The sequence below is a fragment of the Oreochromis aureus genome, linkage group 12, assembly GCF_013358895.1.
Source record: "Oreochromis aureus strain Israel breed Guangdong linkage group 12, ZZ_aureus, whole genome shotgun sequence".
In the NCBI taxonomy this organism is placed as follows: Eukaryota; Metazoa; Chordata; class Actinopteri; order Cichliformes; family Cichlidae; genus Oreochromis; species Oreochromis aureus.
In genome coordinates this window covers 19,025,596-19,044,330 of record NC_052953.1, presented here as the reverse complement: position 1 = coordinate 19,044,330, position 18,735 = coordinate 19,025,596, and the positions used below count along the sequence as shown (strand labels likewise).

Here is an 18,735-nt window from a genome sequence, read left to right as displayed (position 1 = left end):
CTGTCGTCACAGCTGCAGGTCATCTGCCAGATCATACGTGATGTGGTGCATCTCTGGACCGGCAAGACGGTCTCCCACACATGCATACTACCCTCCTTCAAGCAGGACTTGGACAGCTATGTGTACGCCAAGTGCTTACTGGAGCTTGTGGACGAATGGCTCGGCAAAGCAAAGTTTTGATTTCACTGATTGGTCGGCTACTAATGTTCTCTTTTATTGAAAATATTTAGTTAAATCTGATACCTGGTCATGGATCCTATTGAGCAAATGTTTTGTATTGAAATTAAAGTGATGAGAAGACAAAGCTTTCAGTTTTGTTGTATTTATTGTGATTCTGAATCATTTAAGGCATTTTCCATCATGTTGCATGTAGACAATTGGGAAGAGAACAAAGAAACAGTCGTATGCAGCATAAGAAAATATCTTTTCTTCATAAAACAAACAATACAATACTAAATGTGGGCAGACGAACATAAGCAGATCCAATCTGCGACATACTGTACATCATCCAAAACAAAATCCACACACAGAAACACAAAAGTAAAGATCACTAGAGAGAGAAGAAAAGAAAACAGCATAATACAGGAGAGAAGCAGTCACAGAGACATCTTCTGAAGAGGAGAAACAACTACAAAACTATTTAAAGAGAAAACCTAGCTGCATTCAGAGGTGCATTTTCATCATCAAATAGTAGTAAATCATATCTGAACTCTATATATTTGACTCGCAACACCAAACTGTTCGTTTAATTGTTCATCACTGCATTCTCCATTTTTTTTGTGAACTGATCAGCCTACAGGGGAACACAAGAGCACAACTTCCCCTATAAAATCCAATCATAAAGAAAAAAAGAAAAGAACTGCACACACAAAAAGCTGCACATTCATCTATTAAACATGGTGCGTTGTGCTACTGTAAACTCAGTTGTTCTGCACAATAAAAGAAAAAAAAAAGAATTCACAACATCTGCCTGAGGAGTGCTGAACCACAAAAGAAGATAAAGAGACGAATCAGCTGGCAAAGATCACATGCAGGCACACTTTGACCTCAAGGCTGCCAGCTGCACTCACACAGTGTCTAACCCTCAAGCTCTCCACAAAGCAGAGTACTCCATAAAAGCATTATGCCAGTAACACAACAGACTGATAATACTCTTGGATATGGCTTTGGGTGTGTTTCTTTGTGCTTCCTCCAATGCATTGCTTATTTTCTGTGTTTGCTTTGAATTAGTGTACCCGTGAGAAGGAAAGAAACAGTAGGTAAGTGAAACCTGTAGCTTACAGACAGTACGTGTTCCTGCTGAGAAGGATCCTGGCTCGACTTGTTCTTAGATGATTGGCGTAGCCCTGAGTGATCGGTAAAGAACCGGAAAACCCTACTCCACACTGAAGATCCTGTAACACTGTAGATGCGGGAATATACAGTAGTGTATGTTGTGGGGGGCTGAAAGTAATGTTGCGGCATTGTGCTGCAGCCTGCAATGTTCATCCTTGTGTTGTTTGCAGGTGAGCTCAGTAGAAATGGGCAGAGCAGGGACGGAAAACAACTGCTATGAACTGACAAGATAACATTCACCTGAGTAAACGAGGGACGGTGAACAGAACAGGACAGGACTGGCAAATTCCAACATATAAGTATTCAACTTCAGTATATTTCAATCTCCTCTCTGGGAGGTGTTTGAGCCTCCAAATAAATTGTACTTCTAGCTAGATTAAAAAAAACAAAACAAAACAAAAAAAAAAACAACTAATAATCTTGTGAAAGGAAAGAAATGATGTCCTTATACTGTATAAGAGAACATAAACTTCACATTCACTCAGTATTTCCCTTTTTGAAACACCGTCTTGCGACTACATTTTTTAAATGTAACTTAAATTTAAATACAAGTTGTTGCTCAAGACATAAAAACAACACGGACCAGCTTCTAATACACTTAAAGAGGAAAATCATCTGAAAGCTAAAGGTAGTCATAGTTACTTCTATTTAAACATGATAAAAAGTAATTTTTGCACTCATTTTGTTTGGTGCACCATGCGCCTCATTCCCAAAAGTCAAACATAGTCTCTTTTCTGGGATTTGTGGAAGACTGTGAGCTTGCTGAAAGGCTACTAGGCAAACCAGTGATATGTTATGATGGTTAAAAAAAAAAAGTTCAGGTGGCTTCTGGGTCACTTCCAGGAGGAATCTAAGAGTTTGTTTGTGTTACGGCCTGGATGGCTTCTTCAGGGAGCACAGATGGATCGCTGAGAATGGACGTGGTAGTGCACAGCTGGCGAAGAGTACTTAGGACCACTGAAAAACAAGCCCAAATGAATTGCATTAAAACAAATGATTGATATTTGCACAAATAGATGCCTGTGTGCTTTCCATTTAGAGCCGCATTTAGTTTGTTCTGATTTAATCTGAGTTTTGGGTGACTGCATGACCTGCTCAAATTCAAATCAAGCATCAGCATGAAGAAGAAAGGTGATTTAAGTCACTTTGAATGTGGCATGGTCATTGGTGGCAGGCAAACTGGTTTTAATATCACAAAAACCGCTGGGATTTGCCTCCAACCAACCATCTCTTACAGAGAAAAAGAGAAAATACTATAAAATACTATAGAGAGTGAGCGGCTTGTTGATGCCAGAGGTCAGAAGAGAATGGCCAGTCTGCTGTGAGCTGATTGGAAAGCAAAAGTAATTTATATAGCCACTGGTTATAGCCAAAGTATGCAGTACTTTTGAAGCAGATGGACTCTAGCAGCTAACAGGAAACTGAGGCTACAGTTCACAAAGACTCTCACAAAAACTGGACAAACTGAGGAAAAATGTTGCCTGGTGTGATGTATCTTGATTTCTGCTGCAGTATTTTTACAGTAGGGTCAGAATTTGGTACAAACAACAGGAAAACCAGCTTCATGTCCTGCCTTGTTCCAATGGATCAGTTGTGGTCTAATGATGGGGATGTGGTAGATATTTTCTTGGCACACTTTGGGCCCCTTACTACCGTTTGAGCATCATTTAAACTCTTCAGCCTCCATTAGTATCGTTGCTGACCATGTCCACCTGTTGGGGATGTTTCTCATGGCATGTAGACTCTGAAATGATATTTACTGGTATACACTATATACTTGTACTACAGTGCTTTATATTTTAGGGAGTGCCCATGTTAAGCAGTCGAAACATACACAAATTATTTGTGACCAGCATACTTAGGTCAGGTTTGTGACATATTGGTAGATTATAGCTTTCACGGCCCAAACTGAAGTCTGAAGCTACCATAAATTAGTGAAATTTATAACTTTGGCATTACAACTCCTTTAAAGCCATAAAAATATCAAGTAGGACTAATTGCTTTTTGCTGCAAACCTGGCATAACAACCATGATCCTGACACTTTAACCTGACCTTGGCCATAAAGCTGTCAAAATGAGCTATAAAGTTGATGGACGATGAGGTCTGGGAAAGTTGTGTAAACTGACACATTGATTAAAGTAAAACATGAATAAATGCATCTAATATGTAACTGTTTTTAAAGAGAATGATTTCTCACAATTTGGGAAAAAATTGAAGCTTAAAGTGGAAATTAAACACTTTTAAAGTCAAATTTTGGGAACTTGCATAACAAAAAGAGGAGATGTAGATGCCTCTCAATTAGGGCTGCCACGATTAGTCGACTAGTCACGATTACGTCGACTATCAAAATCGTCGACGACTGATTTAATAGTCGACGCGTCGTTTGAAGCTTTGTAAGATCACAAAAGACGCAGGAATAAGTAGTAGGATTTAAGAGTGTAATAACGGACTGAAACAGAAGATGGCAGCACTGCATGTACAAGGATGCCAGCTGCCGTTACACTCCGAAGAAGAAGAAGCAGCAGTGTCCCAGAATTCATAGCGCGGCCCTGCTCAGTTTTCAACAATGGCGGCAGCTAGTTAGTTTTAATATTACTCTTATTAATCTTTCTGGGTCACAAAATAAACGTTTAACATATTTTCAGGCGAGAATGTAGCTGTGTAAACCTCAAATATCTGCTCAGTTTATCAAAACACTGCATATTTTCAAAAGTGCTCCGACGTTTTCGGAGACGTCTGTTACCCACTAGCTCGATAGCTAGCCGGGGGCAAGGCTCACTAGAGCCCGTGAGAACACCGGACTCCCGGCAAATCGTTTTCAAACCCACCACTGTCTTTCGCTACTCAGGTTAAACATATATAAGTCAGTTAGATAACTTAAAAATGTTATTGTTTGGCCTTTTTTTTTTTTTTTTTTTTAGTATTTTATTTGTTCCTGAGTAAATCGGTTTGGCTGAGATTAAAGTTATAGTTTATACACGACTGAATAAACGTCAAGCAGACAACTGATTATCAGAAGTGTGAGATGTTCGAGAATATACTCCGGTGTCCCGTTATATTTTAGATAGCAAGGAGTTTATTAAACTTTACCGAAACAATCTGTAAATCTCATTAAATTGAATAAACTATCATCTTGTCTTTATTTTTAGTTAGCACATACCCTAAACACTTAAAACTGTAAGCTAATGTTATATAAGAGCAGATGCTGCTGGTGCAATAAGCTGTACGTTTTACGTCCAATGGATGCATGATCCGATTAGTCGACTAATCGCAAAAATAATCGGTGACTAGTCGACTATCAAAATAATCGTTTGTGGCAGCCCTACTCTCAATATAAAGGAGCCTCAGCCCTGATAAGTGTGGGTATGTTTGTCTTCATCGTTCATCTGTCTCTGTCTGCTGTTGGCACTTAAGGCTCTACACCCCGGGGATTGCTTTGCTTTGCGTTGCCTTGCTGTTCTGTGTGTTGTGATGCTGTCATGCTGTTTACAAGACTGTGTTGTGACCTCTGTGTACCCATCTTCTTATGACTGCTTCCAACAGCATAACACGCCATGTCACAAATCTCAAAAAGCTGCTTCTGATCAACTGGACGTAGCGTTTTCAGTGGAAGAAAATGCTATGTAATAATCAGATGCACTCATTGTAATTACAACAGAGTTACTGTAATTACTGCTCAAATGAGTTCTCGTATCGTTCAAAAACTGTGCTACAATGTTGAATTTCCTGTTGTGTCATGGTTGTGTGATTTCTGATTAAAAGGCAGAAATATACAGAGATCGTGAAAGATAGGGCATAGTCAAAGCTGTGCAGGTGGAAGAAAGTCCCTTTGGGGTCAAAAATCATCCAAAAGTGCTGATCCACTTCTCTTGCAAGCAGAGTAGGTGGAATGAAGACGTAAAGGACCTCCCCCCCCCACTTGTAAGTCAGAGCATGTCGGTTATTTTACTTACTGGGTCTGAGTGCTGGAAGCGAGCAATGACGATCAAGCCATTGCAGCGTGGTCTGACAAAGCTCTGCTCTGCTCGCCGTCGACACCATCCCATTGAAAGAATCAAAAAGAGGCTTGATAATGATGCTGAACTGAATGTATGACAGTCAAGGAGGAACTTTAAATCTGATTACACAACTAAGACTTATCAAAATAGGCTTTAAATGTAAAAGGCCAAGAGGTATTAAAATGCAGTGTGTGGTTTTGATGCAGTCGAAGTCTTATTATTAACCCTACTACATTATTGACCTGGAGAGCAAAGGTAAATAAATACCTGAAGGTTTCCCTACTAGGATGCTAAGTTCTCTCTCTCTCTCTCTCTCTCTCACATATATACATAATACAGGGTTAGGATTAGAGATGGCACGATACCATTTTTTTATGTCCGATACCGATATCATAAATTTGGATATCTGACGATACCGATATGAATCCCATATTTTTCATTTTATAATCAACAAAACTGTTTTGTTTTTTTTTAAAAATCTTGCTGCATTTTGTATAAGTTCACACTCAAGTTTTAAAAATCAAAACACTAAAGCTATCCTGTTATACCTGTATGCAAAAAATACACTGCACCCAAAATATTTCATAGTTCAGCAATACTGATCAATCCAATTTACTTAAACTTACACCATCCTCCCTATCCTGGTATTCTAAACAGTACTTAGCCAGAAATAATAAACAACCTAACTAATAGGGAAACTCCGAGCAAAAACAATAGGAAACCACTCCCCACCCTCCGTGCCAGTGTAACTAATGTCATGCTTAATCGACGTATTCGACTTTAATTTAATGCAGGTGTAAAACAAATCCACAGAAATCAATTATTTTTCTACAATATTTAAATAGATCTTAATAAATCTTTCTTCAACACAATTGCAGACTGCACAGATGTTACCTTCCCAAAGGAAAAAGTGCTATATCTTACTAGGGTATATAATAGACTTAATAGTTAATATATACAATAATGGATTTCTATACATTTTACTGTCTCCCCAATGTGATGTTTGTGTATTGTATGTACGGTCGGGCAAGGTCTGTCATCTCGGTTGTGGGCAAAAGACCTGCAACTGACAAATAAAGGCTATCTCATCTCATCATCTCATCATCATCATCAGATGGAAACGTTGGGTATAAGATTCAGATAATTATTTATTAAAAGCTAGACATTTTAAATGAGAATAAGAAAGAAAAGTATGTCTTTGTGCCCCCTTTTCCCTGTTAATGCCCTACCTGCCCCCCTAGCAAAACTTTGCTAGATCCGCCCCTGCACAGTTACCAGCCGTCAGCTACGTAGAAAAGGATCCTGGTGTAGAAAGTAATATTAAATAAATTCTAACAACAGCTTATCAAGCTTAAACGTACTGCTGTTGTTCAGCCGCTGGTTTCCTCTTTCTGGTGCAAAGTGGGCCAAAAACAAACAAGAGAGACGGACTCGCGACAGAAAAGCCGATAAGCTGATCATTGATCAGTTTCATGATTGAAGTAGCAACAGGAGAGGGAGGGAGAGAGAGGCAGTCGCTCCATATATCGGTTCTTAAGCTTAACGTGGGAATGCTTCACAAACATTTAGAGATGAACTTATACACCTGCTTTACTTCTCTCTGGGATAACTTTCTCAGAGATGAAATGCCGGTTTGGTAGCAAGGCTCCAAATGCTCAACCAGACCGTCGACAGGTCTCGCACGCCACCGCCGCTCCATCATGTTACGTATGCTGCCCCGACGTGCTAAGGTTATGAGCTGAGTTACGCCATGTTGCAACTTCTGTGAGCTGCTTTTGTGATATTTAATGGATCAGATTACATTTTTTATTTCTCTCCGATATCCGATCCAGTAATTTAGGTCAGTATCGGACCGATACCGATACGTAATATCGGATCGGTCCATAGTTAGGATATATACTGAGACTAACAAGCTGATCTACACTACAGCAGCAGTGATCAGTGAGATGCTTGGCTACAAGTTGAACGGCCACAAGGAGCAGTACCCTCCATGGAGAAGGAGGGAGGTTACCCAACTATCAGAACTGCAGGGAGGTACTTAAGAAGTACAGCAAGCTAACCATACCCAACGCCTTGGAAACTGCCAAGCAAAAACTCACAGCCTTGGCCAGCTGCTTGAAGAGGTACACCAGAGAGATAGAAGGCAGGAGAATTAACCAGCTGTTCTCCACAGAACCAGCCAAGGTGTACTCTCAGTGGCAAGGGAACAATATGAGAACAGCACCACCAAGGCTGGAGACGGAACAATACTGGAAGAGCATATGGGTAGCAATGCTCATTGGCTAGTGAATTTAAGAGAAGACCACAGCAACCTCCTTGAACAGGGTCCAGTAGCCATCACAGTGGCAGACGTCCAAGAAAGGGTCTCCAGTATGAAGAGTTGGACAGCACTAGGCCCCGACATGGTTCACCCCTACTGGCTGAAGAAGCTGACTGCACTCCACAAGCACCTGGCAGCACAAATGAACCAGTTGCTAGCCGACGAGAGACACCCAGTATAGCTAACTGAAGACCAGACAGTCCTGATCCTCAAGGACTCCAAGAAAGGACCGGTCCCATCCAACTACCGGCCAATAACCTGCCTCAGCACCACGTGGAAGCTCCTGTCAGGCATCATAGTGACTAAGATGAACAGGCATATGGCTCAATACATGAGTGGGGCACAGAAAGGGATTGGCAAGAGTACCAGAGGTGCAAAACACCAGCTACTGGTAGACCGAGCAGTCAGCCGAGACTGCAAGACCAGGTTGACCAACCTGTGCACTAACTGGATTGATTACAAGAAGGCCTATGACTCAATGCCCCACTCCTGGATCCTGGAATGCCTAGAACTATACAAGATCAACGGGACCCTAAGAGCCTTCATCAGGATGCGGCGGACAACACTAGAGGCCAACTTCAAGCCCACAGCACAAGTCACTATCAAGTGGGGGATCTACCAAGGAGATGGTCTGTCCCCACTACTGTTCTGCATCGGCCTGAACCCCCTCAGTGAGATCATTGACAAGAATCATTGACATCTGGCTACTAGGGTTGGGCGATTGGACGAATATATCAACTATCGGCAATCGTTTTCACAAGGGCGATTTATTCATTTATTTGCCCATGAGCAAGTTTGCTAATAATGATGGAGCTAATAGAAGCAGTCAACAGAAAAAAAATAAAAAAATAGTGCTGTTTTAACAGCACCCTCTTTTATTTGCGAGCAAATGCACCGTCCTCAGAGTGCACCCAAATGCTTGTTGATAGAGGTGCAGAAGCTGGTAACAGCCGCATACTCAGCCAGATGGTGGAAACGTAAATGCTCATGCAAGTTAGCCGTGTTTGAGTACTTTGCTTACGTCTGCACACGCAGCACACCACTTTGGTTACATCCTTAGGTTTACCTCTTTCATCTGGTTTACAGCCAAAGAAATCCCAAATTGGCGACTTGATTTTTTTTTTTTGTGCTGTTAGCGTTAACGCAGGGTCATCACGACTAACAAGATTAACAATTAACCGATCTGGAGCGCAGACTGAGTCAAAAACCCTGAAATGTCTCTGTCAACGTAGTTTGTTCATTCTGCGCTCCAGATGGGTTGAGCGAGTTAAAAATTTTAATCGTGTTAATTGTGATGACCGCATTAATGCTGCGTTAACGCTGACAGCCCTAATTTTTTGGGGGAAATTAGTTCGACCATGTTTGGACTTCTTCTGTGTTATAAACGTGAAATCAGTCCGTGCATGATTACACGGACGAAATGTTCGTGCGCGAATATATCGCCCATCATCGATTATTGGACTGACAATTGTTGTTTGGAAAATTTTTACATATCGCCCAAACCTATAGGCTACGGATACTGACTGCGGAATGGAGCAGTTTTCAGCCACCTCCTGTACATGGATGACATCAAGCTGTATGCCAAGAGTGAACAAGACATCGATTCACTGATCCACACCACCAGGATATACAGCAGTGACATCGGAATATTGTCCAGCCTGGAGAAAAGTAGTTGGATGATAACATAGAGAAGGAAGGTAGTCAGAATTGAGGGGGTAATAACACCTATGCCCTGCCTGTGATCAGGTACCCTGATGGGATAATAAGCTGGCCAGAGGAGGAGATAGGAGCCACTGACATCAAGACAAGGAAGCTCCTTACCATGCATGCATGCAAGGTTTCACCCCATGTCCTGCACCCTGAGGCTGTATGCTAAGCAGAAGGAAGGAGGCCAGGAACTGGTGAGTGTCAGCACCACAGTCCAGGATGAGGCAACTAACACCCACGGCAAACAGAAGAAGACAGCTATAGTGATAGATATAGCGGTTCCGAATGACAGCAACATCAGGAAGAAGGAACACAAGAAACAAAAGAGGCATCTAACTTCCGAAATAGAAAAAGTAAATAGACCTCCCCTTTTCTGTTTCACATCCTGACTGAACAGTCTCCACTGGTTTTAAAAATAATAAACATCCTAACAGCTGAACAGTTTTAGTGGCTCACTTTCTTTCCCATGTTTTGGCTCAGAGAAACCTGATCTCTAGTTTGTCCTGGACTGGAGTCAGAGCCGTTCTCATTTGTGAGCCTAGAGCAATATTTACTTTAAATATATTCACTTTGTAGAAAACCTTGCATTTGTGTGTCGAGTCAAATACAGTGGAATAGTCACTTCTTACAAACTGCTCTTTCAGGATCACATTTGTTAGGAGATCACCTGATTGGATGTGTAGAAGCCCATCATTCAGCCATTTAATTCTCTATTTTCACTGTCCTTTTTTTTTTTTTTTTTTTTGGCTCCAGCACCATTTGTTACTTATTTTTCTCTCCTTTTTTCTTTGTCTTGGCCTTCCCAAGCACAGTCGTCTGTATCACTCCCTGTCTTTTTTCTATATTTGTCACTTTCTTCTTACTGTCTTTTCAGCTGCAGAGTCCCAGTGTGTATCCCCCGGAATGCAGTTGATTGGCTAAGCAATGTGAAATAGCTAACTCACATCCAATTGGTCTGCGTGTTTCTTCAGCCACTGAACCACTGCTGTAAAGACCAGAAAACCTGCACCAGTTAAAACAGAAGCATCCCATCAGGTTTTAAATCTGTTCTGGATGCAGGTCCAGGTCCGTATGGGACAGCTTTAAGGCCTGAAAAGCAGCCCGCCTGCTAGTAAGCTCTGCACTACAGCAACAGGGCGAAAACACAAGAAACTTTATCTGGGATGATTACTGTTCCTAAAAACAACTCCCTGCTAGAGAGTCACTGGTGATAAATTAGAAGAAACCAGACAAACGCAAGGAATTTATTTTCTTTGGGTCTTTTCTTAATAATTGAGAAATTATTAAGGGGGGAGGAGGTGCAACTGTAGAATATTAAACTGACATAAATAAATAAAGATTCCCCTTCATATAATACAAAGTCAATACAGAGCTATAAAGTCTTCTGGTCTTGTGTGAGGGGAGGCTAAGTGGACTCTAGTAGACAAAAAACAAACCAATCCCTCTGCTATCTGATACAATAGTACCCATTTATTTTAGCTTATTTACTATATATGAATACTTTTAATATTTTCTGGACTGAAAACTTTGAAATTTAAAGGCTGTATGAGGCACCAGTTATATCTAAACCCTTCTTAAGAAAATTACTCACAAGCATAACTTCTCCTGTCAGAAGCTTGCTTCTGCCTCTGCTGTGTACCAACTTCCTGCTCTTATCATTCAGATCTCAATGAGGTGCCTCTCTTTCTAGTTTCAAGCCTCCCTCAATAAATAAAAACTGTCACATCATGCACTCTGTTTTTTACAAGCAGCTAGCTTGTAGAAGGATACAATCCAGAACTTCCAGTTCTGAAGTGTGCGGTTCTTCACATATTCATTAAACTTCTCTTGCATGTGGTCGAGGCGATGTCGTCTCATCGGTACGCCCGTCACAGGAAGCTGCTCCTGACACAAGCTGCAATGAGGAAAGATTTCAGAGTTAATACATCAGATCGCTGTGCAGGTTTAGTACGGTACTGTGCAAAAGTCTCGAGCCACTGTTTACGTCCTTAAATTTTGCTCGAAGCAGCAACGTATTGAAACCTGTGCAAATATATCGTATTTTTCAGACCATAAGGGGCACCAGATTATAAGGCACATTAAGCGAAACAAAACAGTCAGATATGTCAAACTTTACTCAACTCATTCTTCTTGACTAACTTCTAGTGGTGTGTGGATCGATATTGAAATATCGATTCCTCCGATACCAGTTATTTATGTTCTAGAATCGATTCTCATATTAAAATATCCATATTTTAGTAATTTTGGGTAAATTTGTAGTTTATCATTAACAGGAACACAGTGGAAAGAAACTACAGTTAAGCCCATAATTATTCATACCCCTGCCGAATTTTGACTTAAAGTTACTTTTGTTCAACAAGCAAGTTCTTTTTTGAGCAGAAATGACACAGGTGTCTCCCCAAAGATAATAAGACGATGTACAAGAGGCATCATTGTGAAAAAAATATTTCTCAGGTTTTATTTATATTTTAGCAAAAGTATCATGTCCAGAATTATTCATACCCTTCTCAATAATCAATAGAAAAAAGCCTTTATTGGCTATTACAGCAATCAAACGCTTCCTATAATTGCAGACCAGCTTTTGCATGTCTCCACAGGCATTTTGCCCATTCATCTTTAGCAATGAGCTCCAAATCTTTCAGGTTGGAGGGTCTTCTTGCCATCACCCTCATCTTTAGCTCCTCCATAGATTCTCAATTGGATTCAAGTCAGGACTCTGGCTAGGCCACTGCAAAACGTTAATGTTGTTGTCTGCTAACCATTTCTTCACCACGTTTGCTGTATGTTTTGGGTCATTGTCGTGCTAAAATGTCCACTGGTTCCCAAGGCCAAGTTTTTCTGCAGACTGCCTGATGTTGTTGTTGAGAATCTTCATGTATTGCTCTTTTCATGGTGCTGTTTACTGTGATTAGGTTTCCTGGTCCATTGGCTAAAAAACACCCCCAAGCATTAGGTTCCCACCACCATGTTTGACAGTGGGGATGGTGTTCTTTGGGTTGAAGGCTTCTCCATTTTATGCCAAATGAAGGCAACATCATTGTGACCAAATAATTCAAGTTTTGTTTCATCTGACCATAACACTGAAGACCAGAAACCTTCTTCTTTGTCCAGATGAGCATTTGCAAAGGCCAAATGAGCTTTTGCATGCCTTAGAAGTGCCTGGAGAAGTGGCGTTTTCCTTGGTCTGCATCCGTGGAACCCAACAGTGTCCGTTGGACTGTCTGCCTTGAGACATTGCCACCAGCAGAGCCCAGATTCACCAGAATGGCCTTGGTGGTGATCCTTGGATTCTTTTTCACCTCTCTCACTATTCTCCTGGCCAGCACAGGTTTCACTTTTGGCCTCCGACAACGTCCTCTGAGATTTTCCACAGTGCGGAACATCTTGTATTTTTAATAATACTTTGCACTGTAGCCACTGGAACTTGAAAACATTTGGATATGGCCTTGTAGCCCATTCCTCACTTGTGAGCAGCCACAATGCACAGCTGCAGGTCCTCACTGAGTTCCTTTGTCTTAGCCATGAATGTCCACAAACCACCTGCAGAGAGGCTGCTGTTTTTCACCTGTTGAGTTGATCAAAACAGCTATTTCCAATTAATCAGGGTAATTAGGATGCTTTAGAACAGCTTTGACTATTTGGAATGGTATGGAACTTTGGATTTTCCCAGAGACTGTGACAGTTTGTAAAGGGTATGAATAATTCTGGACATGACACTTTTTGCTCAAATGTAAATAAAAGCTGAGAAATATTTTTTTCCACAATGATGCGTCTTGTACATCATCTTATTATCTTTTGTGAGACGCCTGTGTCATTTCCAGTCAAAAAATAACTTGCTAGTTGAATAAAAGTAACTTTAAGTCAAAATTTGCCAGGGGTATGAATAATTATGGGCTTAACTGTATATCATTTGGATCGTCTAACTTGGAAGGAACTACTTCCTCTTCCACCTTTCATGGTCATATGCGAAATACGGCTGTATAAATGTGTGGCAGCCCCTTGGCATCCACACTCACAACAATGTCTGAGCGTAAACGGAGTCATGTGTGGACGTATTTTACCTCATAAAACAGCCAAGACGCGGTTTGCGATACATGTGGCAAGACAGTGAGGTGTTGTGGCAACACCACTAACCTCGTCAAACATCTCAGAGTAAATCATATCAGAGAATATTATGAGCTTATGTTGAGGTGAACTGGAGAGGAGTGGGACAGGTGCAGCTAGGGTGAGACAGACATCTCTTGCAGAGTCCTTTAGAGCTGCAGGCAGGCAACGTGTTCAAACAGCGCATAACTTCAGGTTTTTTTTATTTCTGTATGATAATTCTGCATTATTAAGCAATAAGAACAAGTAGTCTAATGTCCTGTAATCATTATGAAGCTATAATTACATTTTTGTGCAAAGTATCAATATCAGATCAGTATCGTTGATACCATCCTGAATTTTTCTTGGTATCGGATCAGAAAGGAAATCAGTACTATCGCACATCACTACTAACCTCGTATTGTGGATGGATTATCTCAGTTGTTCTACTGACTGAAGTTTGGTCCGTTTACAGCAGGGGTGTCAAACTCAAATACACAGTGGGCCAAAATTCAAAACTGGAACAAAGTCGCGGGCCAACATTAATATTTATTGAAAAAAAATCTTCCTCCAGATATAAGAATGAATCTTTTCTTATGGACTCAAACAAGTTTTGCTGAAAAACTGAATATGGAACAAGCAAAGCTTAATACTAAACAATATATATATTAGCTGTATAATACCAGTAGGCCAGCATTAATAGTAATTTGGTATGGCTTCGCGGGCCAAATGTAATTAGGCTGCGGGCCAAATTTGGCCCGCGGGCCAGAGTTTGACACCTATGGTTTACAGCATCCTGCATTTGATTGCATTTGTCCCTAACCATCAGGAACCCCCACCTTAACTTTTATCGAGTGGAAAAAAGTTCGCGTTCATCCTCCAGCTTCATATGTTTATGTTATGCTAACATAGCTGTGTCGCTAGCGATCACGTAGCACATCAGCCAGCTACTCCAACTTCAGTAACCCTACAAAAGTCACTGCTGTTTAGTTTGCTGTCTTCATTTAGGTTGGAAGTGATAGCAGAGCTGTACGTTTTAATTTTTCAGAAATTTCTCAGTCAGATCATGTTTAGGTGTAAACTAGCGAGCTAACTTCCTGCTAACTTCTAACTCCATTAAGTTTAATAAATTATGTTTTCATGGATGCCTGGATGTTAAACTTACAGACAAAGACTACATAAGTAAACCCAAAATGCATTTTCTAAATGAAGGTGTTTATTATTAAGGGGGAAAAAACTTACATGGCCCTGTGTGATTGCTAACCATTTTTTTTCTTTTTTTTTTAATGATATGACTTGGTTAAACTGTATTATCTAAGGCATAACAAACAAAAAAAGGGAACAAATAATTTCTTTTTAATGACAAAATGCCTAAAGACACAATTTAAAACTGGTTCTTTTTAAAGTTGTAGGCACTTGATTCAGGTACCTTTGTATCCTTGAATGATTCATAGGTCAGCGTTAAGTAGCTTAAACAAATAAAACATGGCTCTGAAAATGGACATGTACAAGAACTGGACTGAAAAAGTGTGAAAAAGCAGCCAGTGTCCAAAGATAAACTTTGAAAAAACATCAGAAATCCAGGAGAACTATCACTCAAGACCACTGTAAAAACTCTGGCTCCTTAGAAGAAAAATTTAAATATAAAAGACTTTTGCACAGTGCTGTATATCATAATGTTTAAGACATGATACAAAATGTTTAAACATACCTAATGGAGGTGTTGAGCTCCTCAATCTCCTCTCGTAGTCTCTTAACTTCATCCTGCATTTGTTGCCTCTCCTGCTGGAGCTTCATAATGTGCTCCACTGTCTTCTGTAACGTCACTGCATTACTGATCTAAAAGCACAAAGTTAATAAATGTTTTTAATGAACAAATCAGACATTAGAGGCAAATATGGTTCTGGACATTTCATGATAACACACAGGCACACATGCTTACATTTGATTGGGACTTTAGAGCAGGAACCAGGTTGCAGAGTGTCTTAAAGCCAATATTTATGTTTGATCGCCTCTTTTGCTCAGCAGATATGTGTGTGGTCCTCCGGATCTGTCATACAACAGCACACAAAGGATTAGACAGTATTATGGAGATTGTATGCAATGTTAAAAAGAAACATCGGAAATGCCTCATGACGCTGTAATCCGTGCCTTAATCTCAGTTCATTAAGATGTTTTACATGTAAAGTAGGATTTCAGTCCTATTCAAAAACATGATCAAACTTGTTTAAGTTTTATGTTTGAAAAAACACAAACACAAACCTGAGGTTGCTCGTTCTTCACCAAAACTGGACTGGTACTGCTGATTAATGACTGTGGGCTGGGTAACGACTGTGGGCTAGGAACCTGATCTAACCCGCAGGGCGATCTTTGTCCAGATTGTGGCGGATTAGGAACTGAAAAGAAAAGCAACCAAAAAACAGGTTTTAACATGTTGTGGAGTTGAAGTTTTAAGTAACTTCCTGAATGAATTCTCACCAACACTGCAGGAACCCTTCTGATTTTTGCGGCTAGAGGAAAATGATTTTTCTTTGGGAACAATCGTCTGGGGAGACTTCTGAGGCTGAGGCACGACGTGAAATCCAGATGCCTGAGATACATGAAAGTGGAGCAAATATCCAAAAAATAAATATATTAACATGAAAGAAACTTTGCAATAAATATCAATCCTCTTCACTTGATTTTGTTTTTGAAAAAAAAAAAAAAAAAAAAAAAAAAAAAAAGAAAAGAAAAAACAAAGACAGCATTCGAACAAATTTCACTCATTTTTATGTGACACTCATATCACAAAAAGTTTCCCCTCTTTAATTTGTAAGGTTTTGCGTATCAGGAGAAATACAAAATAATTCATTCCTTTGTAGAGCTTAAAATTAAGTACATGTAGCCTCAGATGAACTGCAAAACACGACATATTACAGTTGTTGTGATGTACCTAACAGAAATGAAGCCAAAATAAAGAAGCTCTGCTGTGAAAAATTAAGTCACTGCTTCCACAGAAATGAAGAAGGCAACAAAGGCCAGGTGCTGTTAATCAAATGCACTTGATTAATTGATCATTAGCAGATGTGAGCACTTTTATATAAACAAATGTTCTGGAATTTTGCTGGTCTGGAGAATTCAGATGTTTTTTAACATAATACCAAGGAGGCAAAACATCAGCAATGAGAAGCACCTGCGACTGCCCAGCAATCCAAAAAGTCCAAACAATCTGAGGTCAATCATTCTGCAGTGAGAGTGATTATTCACAAGCGGAAACCATTTAAAACAGATGCAAATCCCCCATGAGAGGATGCTCCAGCAAATTCACCCAAACGTCAGACTGTGCAGTGCTCAGAGATCTGAAGAAAACCCCATTAGCTACATCTCATACTGTACAGGCCCCAGTTAGCATGTTAAACGTTAGTTACAGTAGAAAATTCTGAACAGCCGTGGTGTGCATGGAAGGGTTTCCATGAGAAAGTCTGTCTGCATCTTAACAAATTACAAAACCTCCAGACACCTCATAACATCTGCCAACACAGTGGTGGAGGAGAGGTCATTTGGCCAGGATTTACAGCCACAAGACCTGGGCACCTTGCAGCAACTGAGTCGACTCTGAACTCCTCTATATAACAAAGTATTCTAGAGTCAGATGTGAGGACACTCGTCCAACAGCTAAAGCTTGGCCCAAATTGGGTCATGCAACAGCGACAATGGGGGACATTGATCACAAGTCCAGACCTCAACATCACTGAATTACTTATCATCATCATCATCATCATCATCATAGTTTATTTATATAGCACTTTAAAAACACACAAGGCTGACCAAAGTGCTAAACAACAGAAATATAAGAGATACAATAAGATTAATAAATACGATAAAATAATAACTATAGTAATAACAATAAAATATAAGTAAATAAAAGTCAGTTACACACTGAGTCAAAGGCCAGCGAATAAAAATACGTTTTTAATCTGGATTTAAAAGTCAGCACTGATGTCGATTGCCTAATGTGAAGAGGAAGATTATTCCAAAGCTTTGGAGCCACAATAGAGAACGCTCGGTCTCCTCTCAGTTTCAGCCGTGACTTGGGGACTGAGAGCAACAGCTGCTCAGTTGACCGGAGCGACAGAGTGGAGACATAGGGCTTCAGCAAATCAGACAAATATACAGGTGCCAGACCATTTAAGGATTTAAAAACGTGGCAATTAGTGTGGCAAGAGAGCTGTGCGTAAACAAATACCTGCAAACATTATGAAGACGAGTGGAAATTCATCCACAAAGATTTGAGACACTGAAGATGGCACAGAAAATGTACTTTAGGTTATTGTTGCTAAAGGTGATTCTGAAAGCTATAGAATCACATTTTCTCACACCGCTTCTGCATTTTGGCTTAATTTTTCCAAAATAAATGATCAAACGATGTGATTTGTCATGTCTTGTTGTTCATCTGAGGTTATACTTACCTAATTTTTAAGACATGGTAGAAATTAGATTTTTTTTTGTTATGATATGATATAAAACTTTACGCTCTATAGGGGGCACATTTATTTATTTACTTAACAAAACTGTAGGAAATAAATTCAAACAGTGAGCTGCAAACATACCGATCCAAGAGCAGGAGAAGCGATGACCACACCTGTGTTAGGGACCAAATCTGCTTTCAGGGGTGTGGGTGTAACAATCACAGCATTGGCATGACCTGGGAAAGGGCCTGAGAGGATTCACACACACATACACAAACGTTACCGAGTGATCTGAAAGTTCTGTGGGAAATCTAACCATAAGATGTACATGAAATACGGGTGCAGCCACATTAACCTCGCTCAATGGTTTGTGGACAGGAGCTTTTGAGGCTTTTTGAAACCAAATGTGACAAACAGTATCAAACAGTGGATGTGACCTAGAAACTAGGGTACAGTGTTTGCTTATCTATTATCATCTTGTCAAAGACATGACAACCTCACTCTACTGCCTAAACCCAGACTTTTACGGTTTTTGACTCTAAGGGAGACCTAACTTTAGTGTAGTTTAACTTTTTATCTTCATTTCACAGTTGTACTTTGTACAATAGTACAACGAAAGTGTAGCTCTGTAGTTTACAAAATGAAGCGACTAGCGACTGATATGATGAGCTCATCAGAAAACATTTTGCTGAGCTCAAAGATCAAATAAGTCTTGGTTTTCTACAAATGGGTGATTCGCCCCCTCCTGGCTTAAGCTACCTCCACGCTGGCATTTCAGACCAGCACACTACATCTGTCTTTTAATGTCATCTATGAGTATAACCTCCTTTTCAACAGCTTTTC

At 40.2% G+C, this 18,735-nt stretch overlaps 1 protein-coding gene across 3 annotated transcripts in view; it reads right to left on the bottom strand.

Moving 5' to 3' along the window:
• Positions 1–306: 306 nt before the first annotated feature.
• LOC116332373 (MLX interacting protein) overlaps positions 307–18,735 on the bottom strand; it is a 33,903-nt gene continuing 15,474 nt past the window's right edge. For all 3 annotated transcript variants that reach the window (XM_031755301.2, XM_031755302.2, XM_039621281.1), the window contains exons 10-17: positions 18,034–18,140; positions 15,923–16,034; positions 15,707–15,840; positions 15,387–15,494; positions 15,156–15,283; positions 11,132–11,255; positions 5,290–5,419; positions 307–2,292 (exon numbers count right to left, since the gene is read on the bottom strand). In XM_031755301.2, the coding sequence (XP_031611161.1) occupies positions 2,186–2,292; positions 5,290–5,419; positions 11,132–11,255; positions 15,156–15,283; positions 15,387–15,494; positions 15,707–15,840; positions 15,923–16,034; positions 18,034–18,140 (950 nt within the window). In that variant the 3' untranslated portion in view covers positions 307–2,185. The remainder of the gene's footprint in view (positions 2,293–5,289; positions 5,420–11,131; positions 11,256–15,155; positions 15,284–15,386; positions 15,495–15,706; positions 15,841–15,922; positions 16,035–18,033; positions 18,141–18,735) is intronic.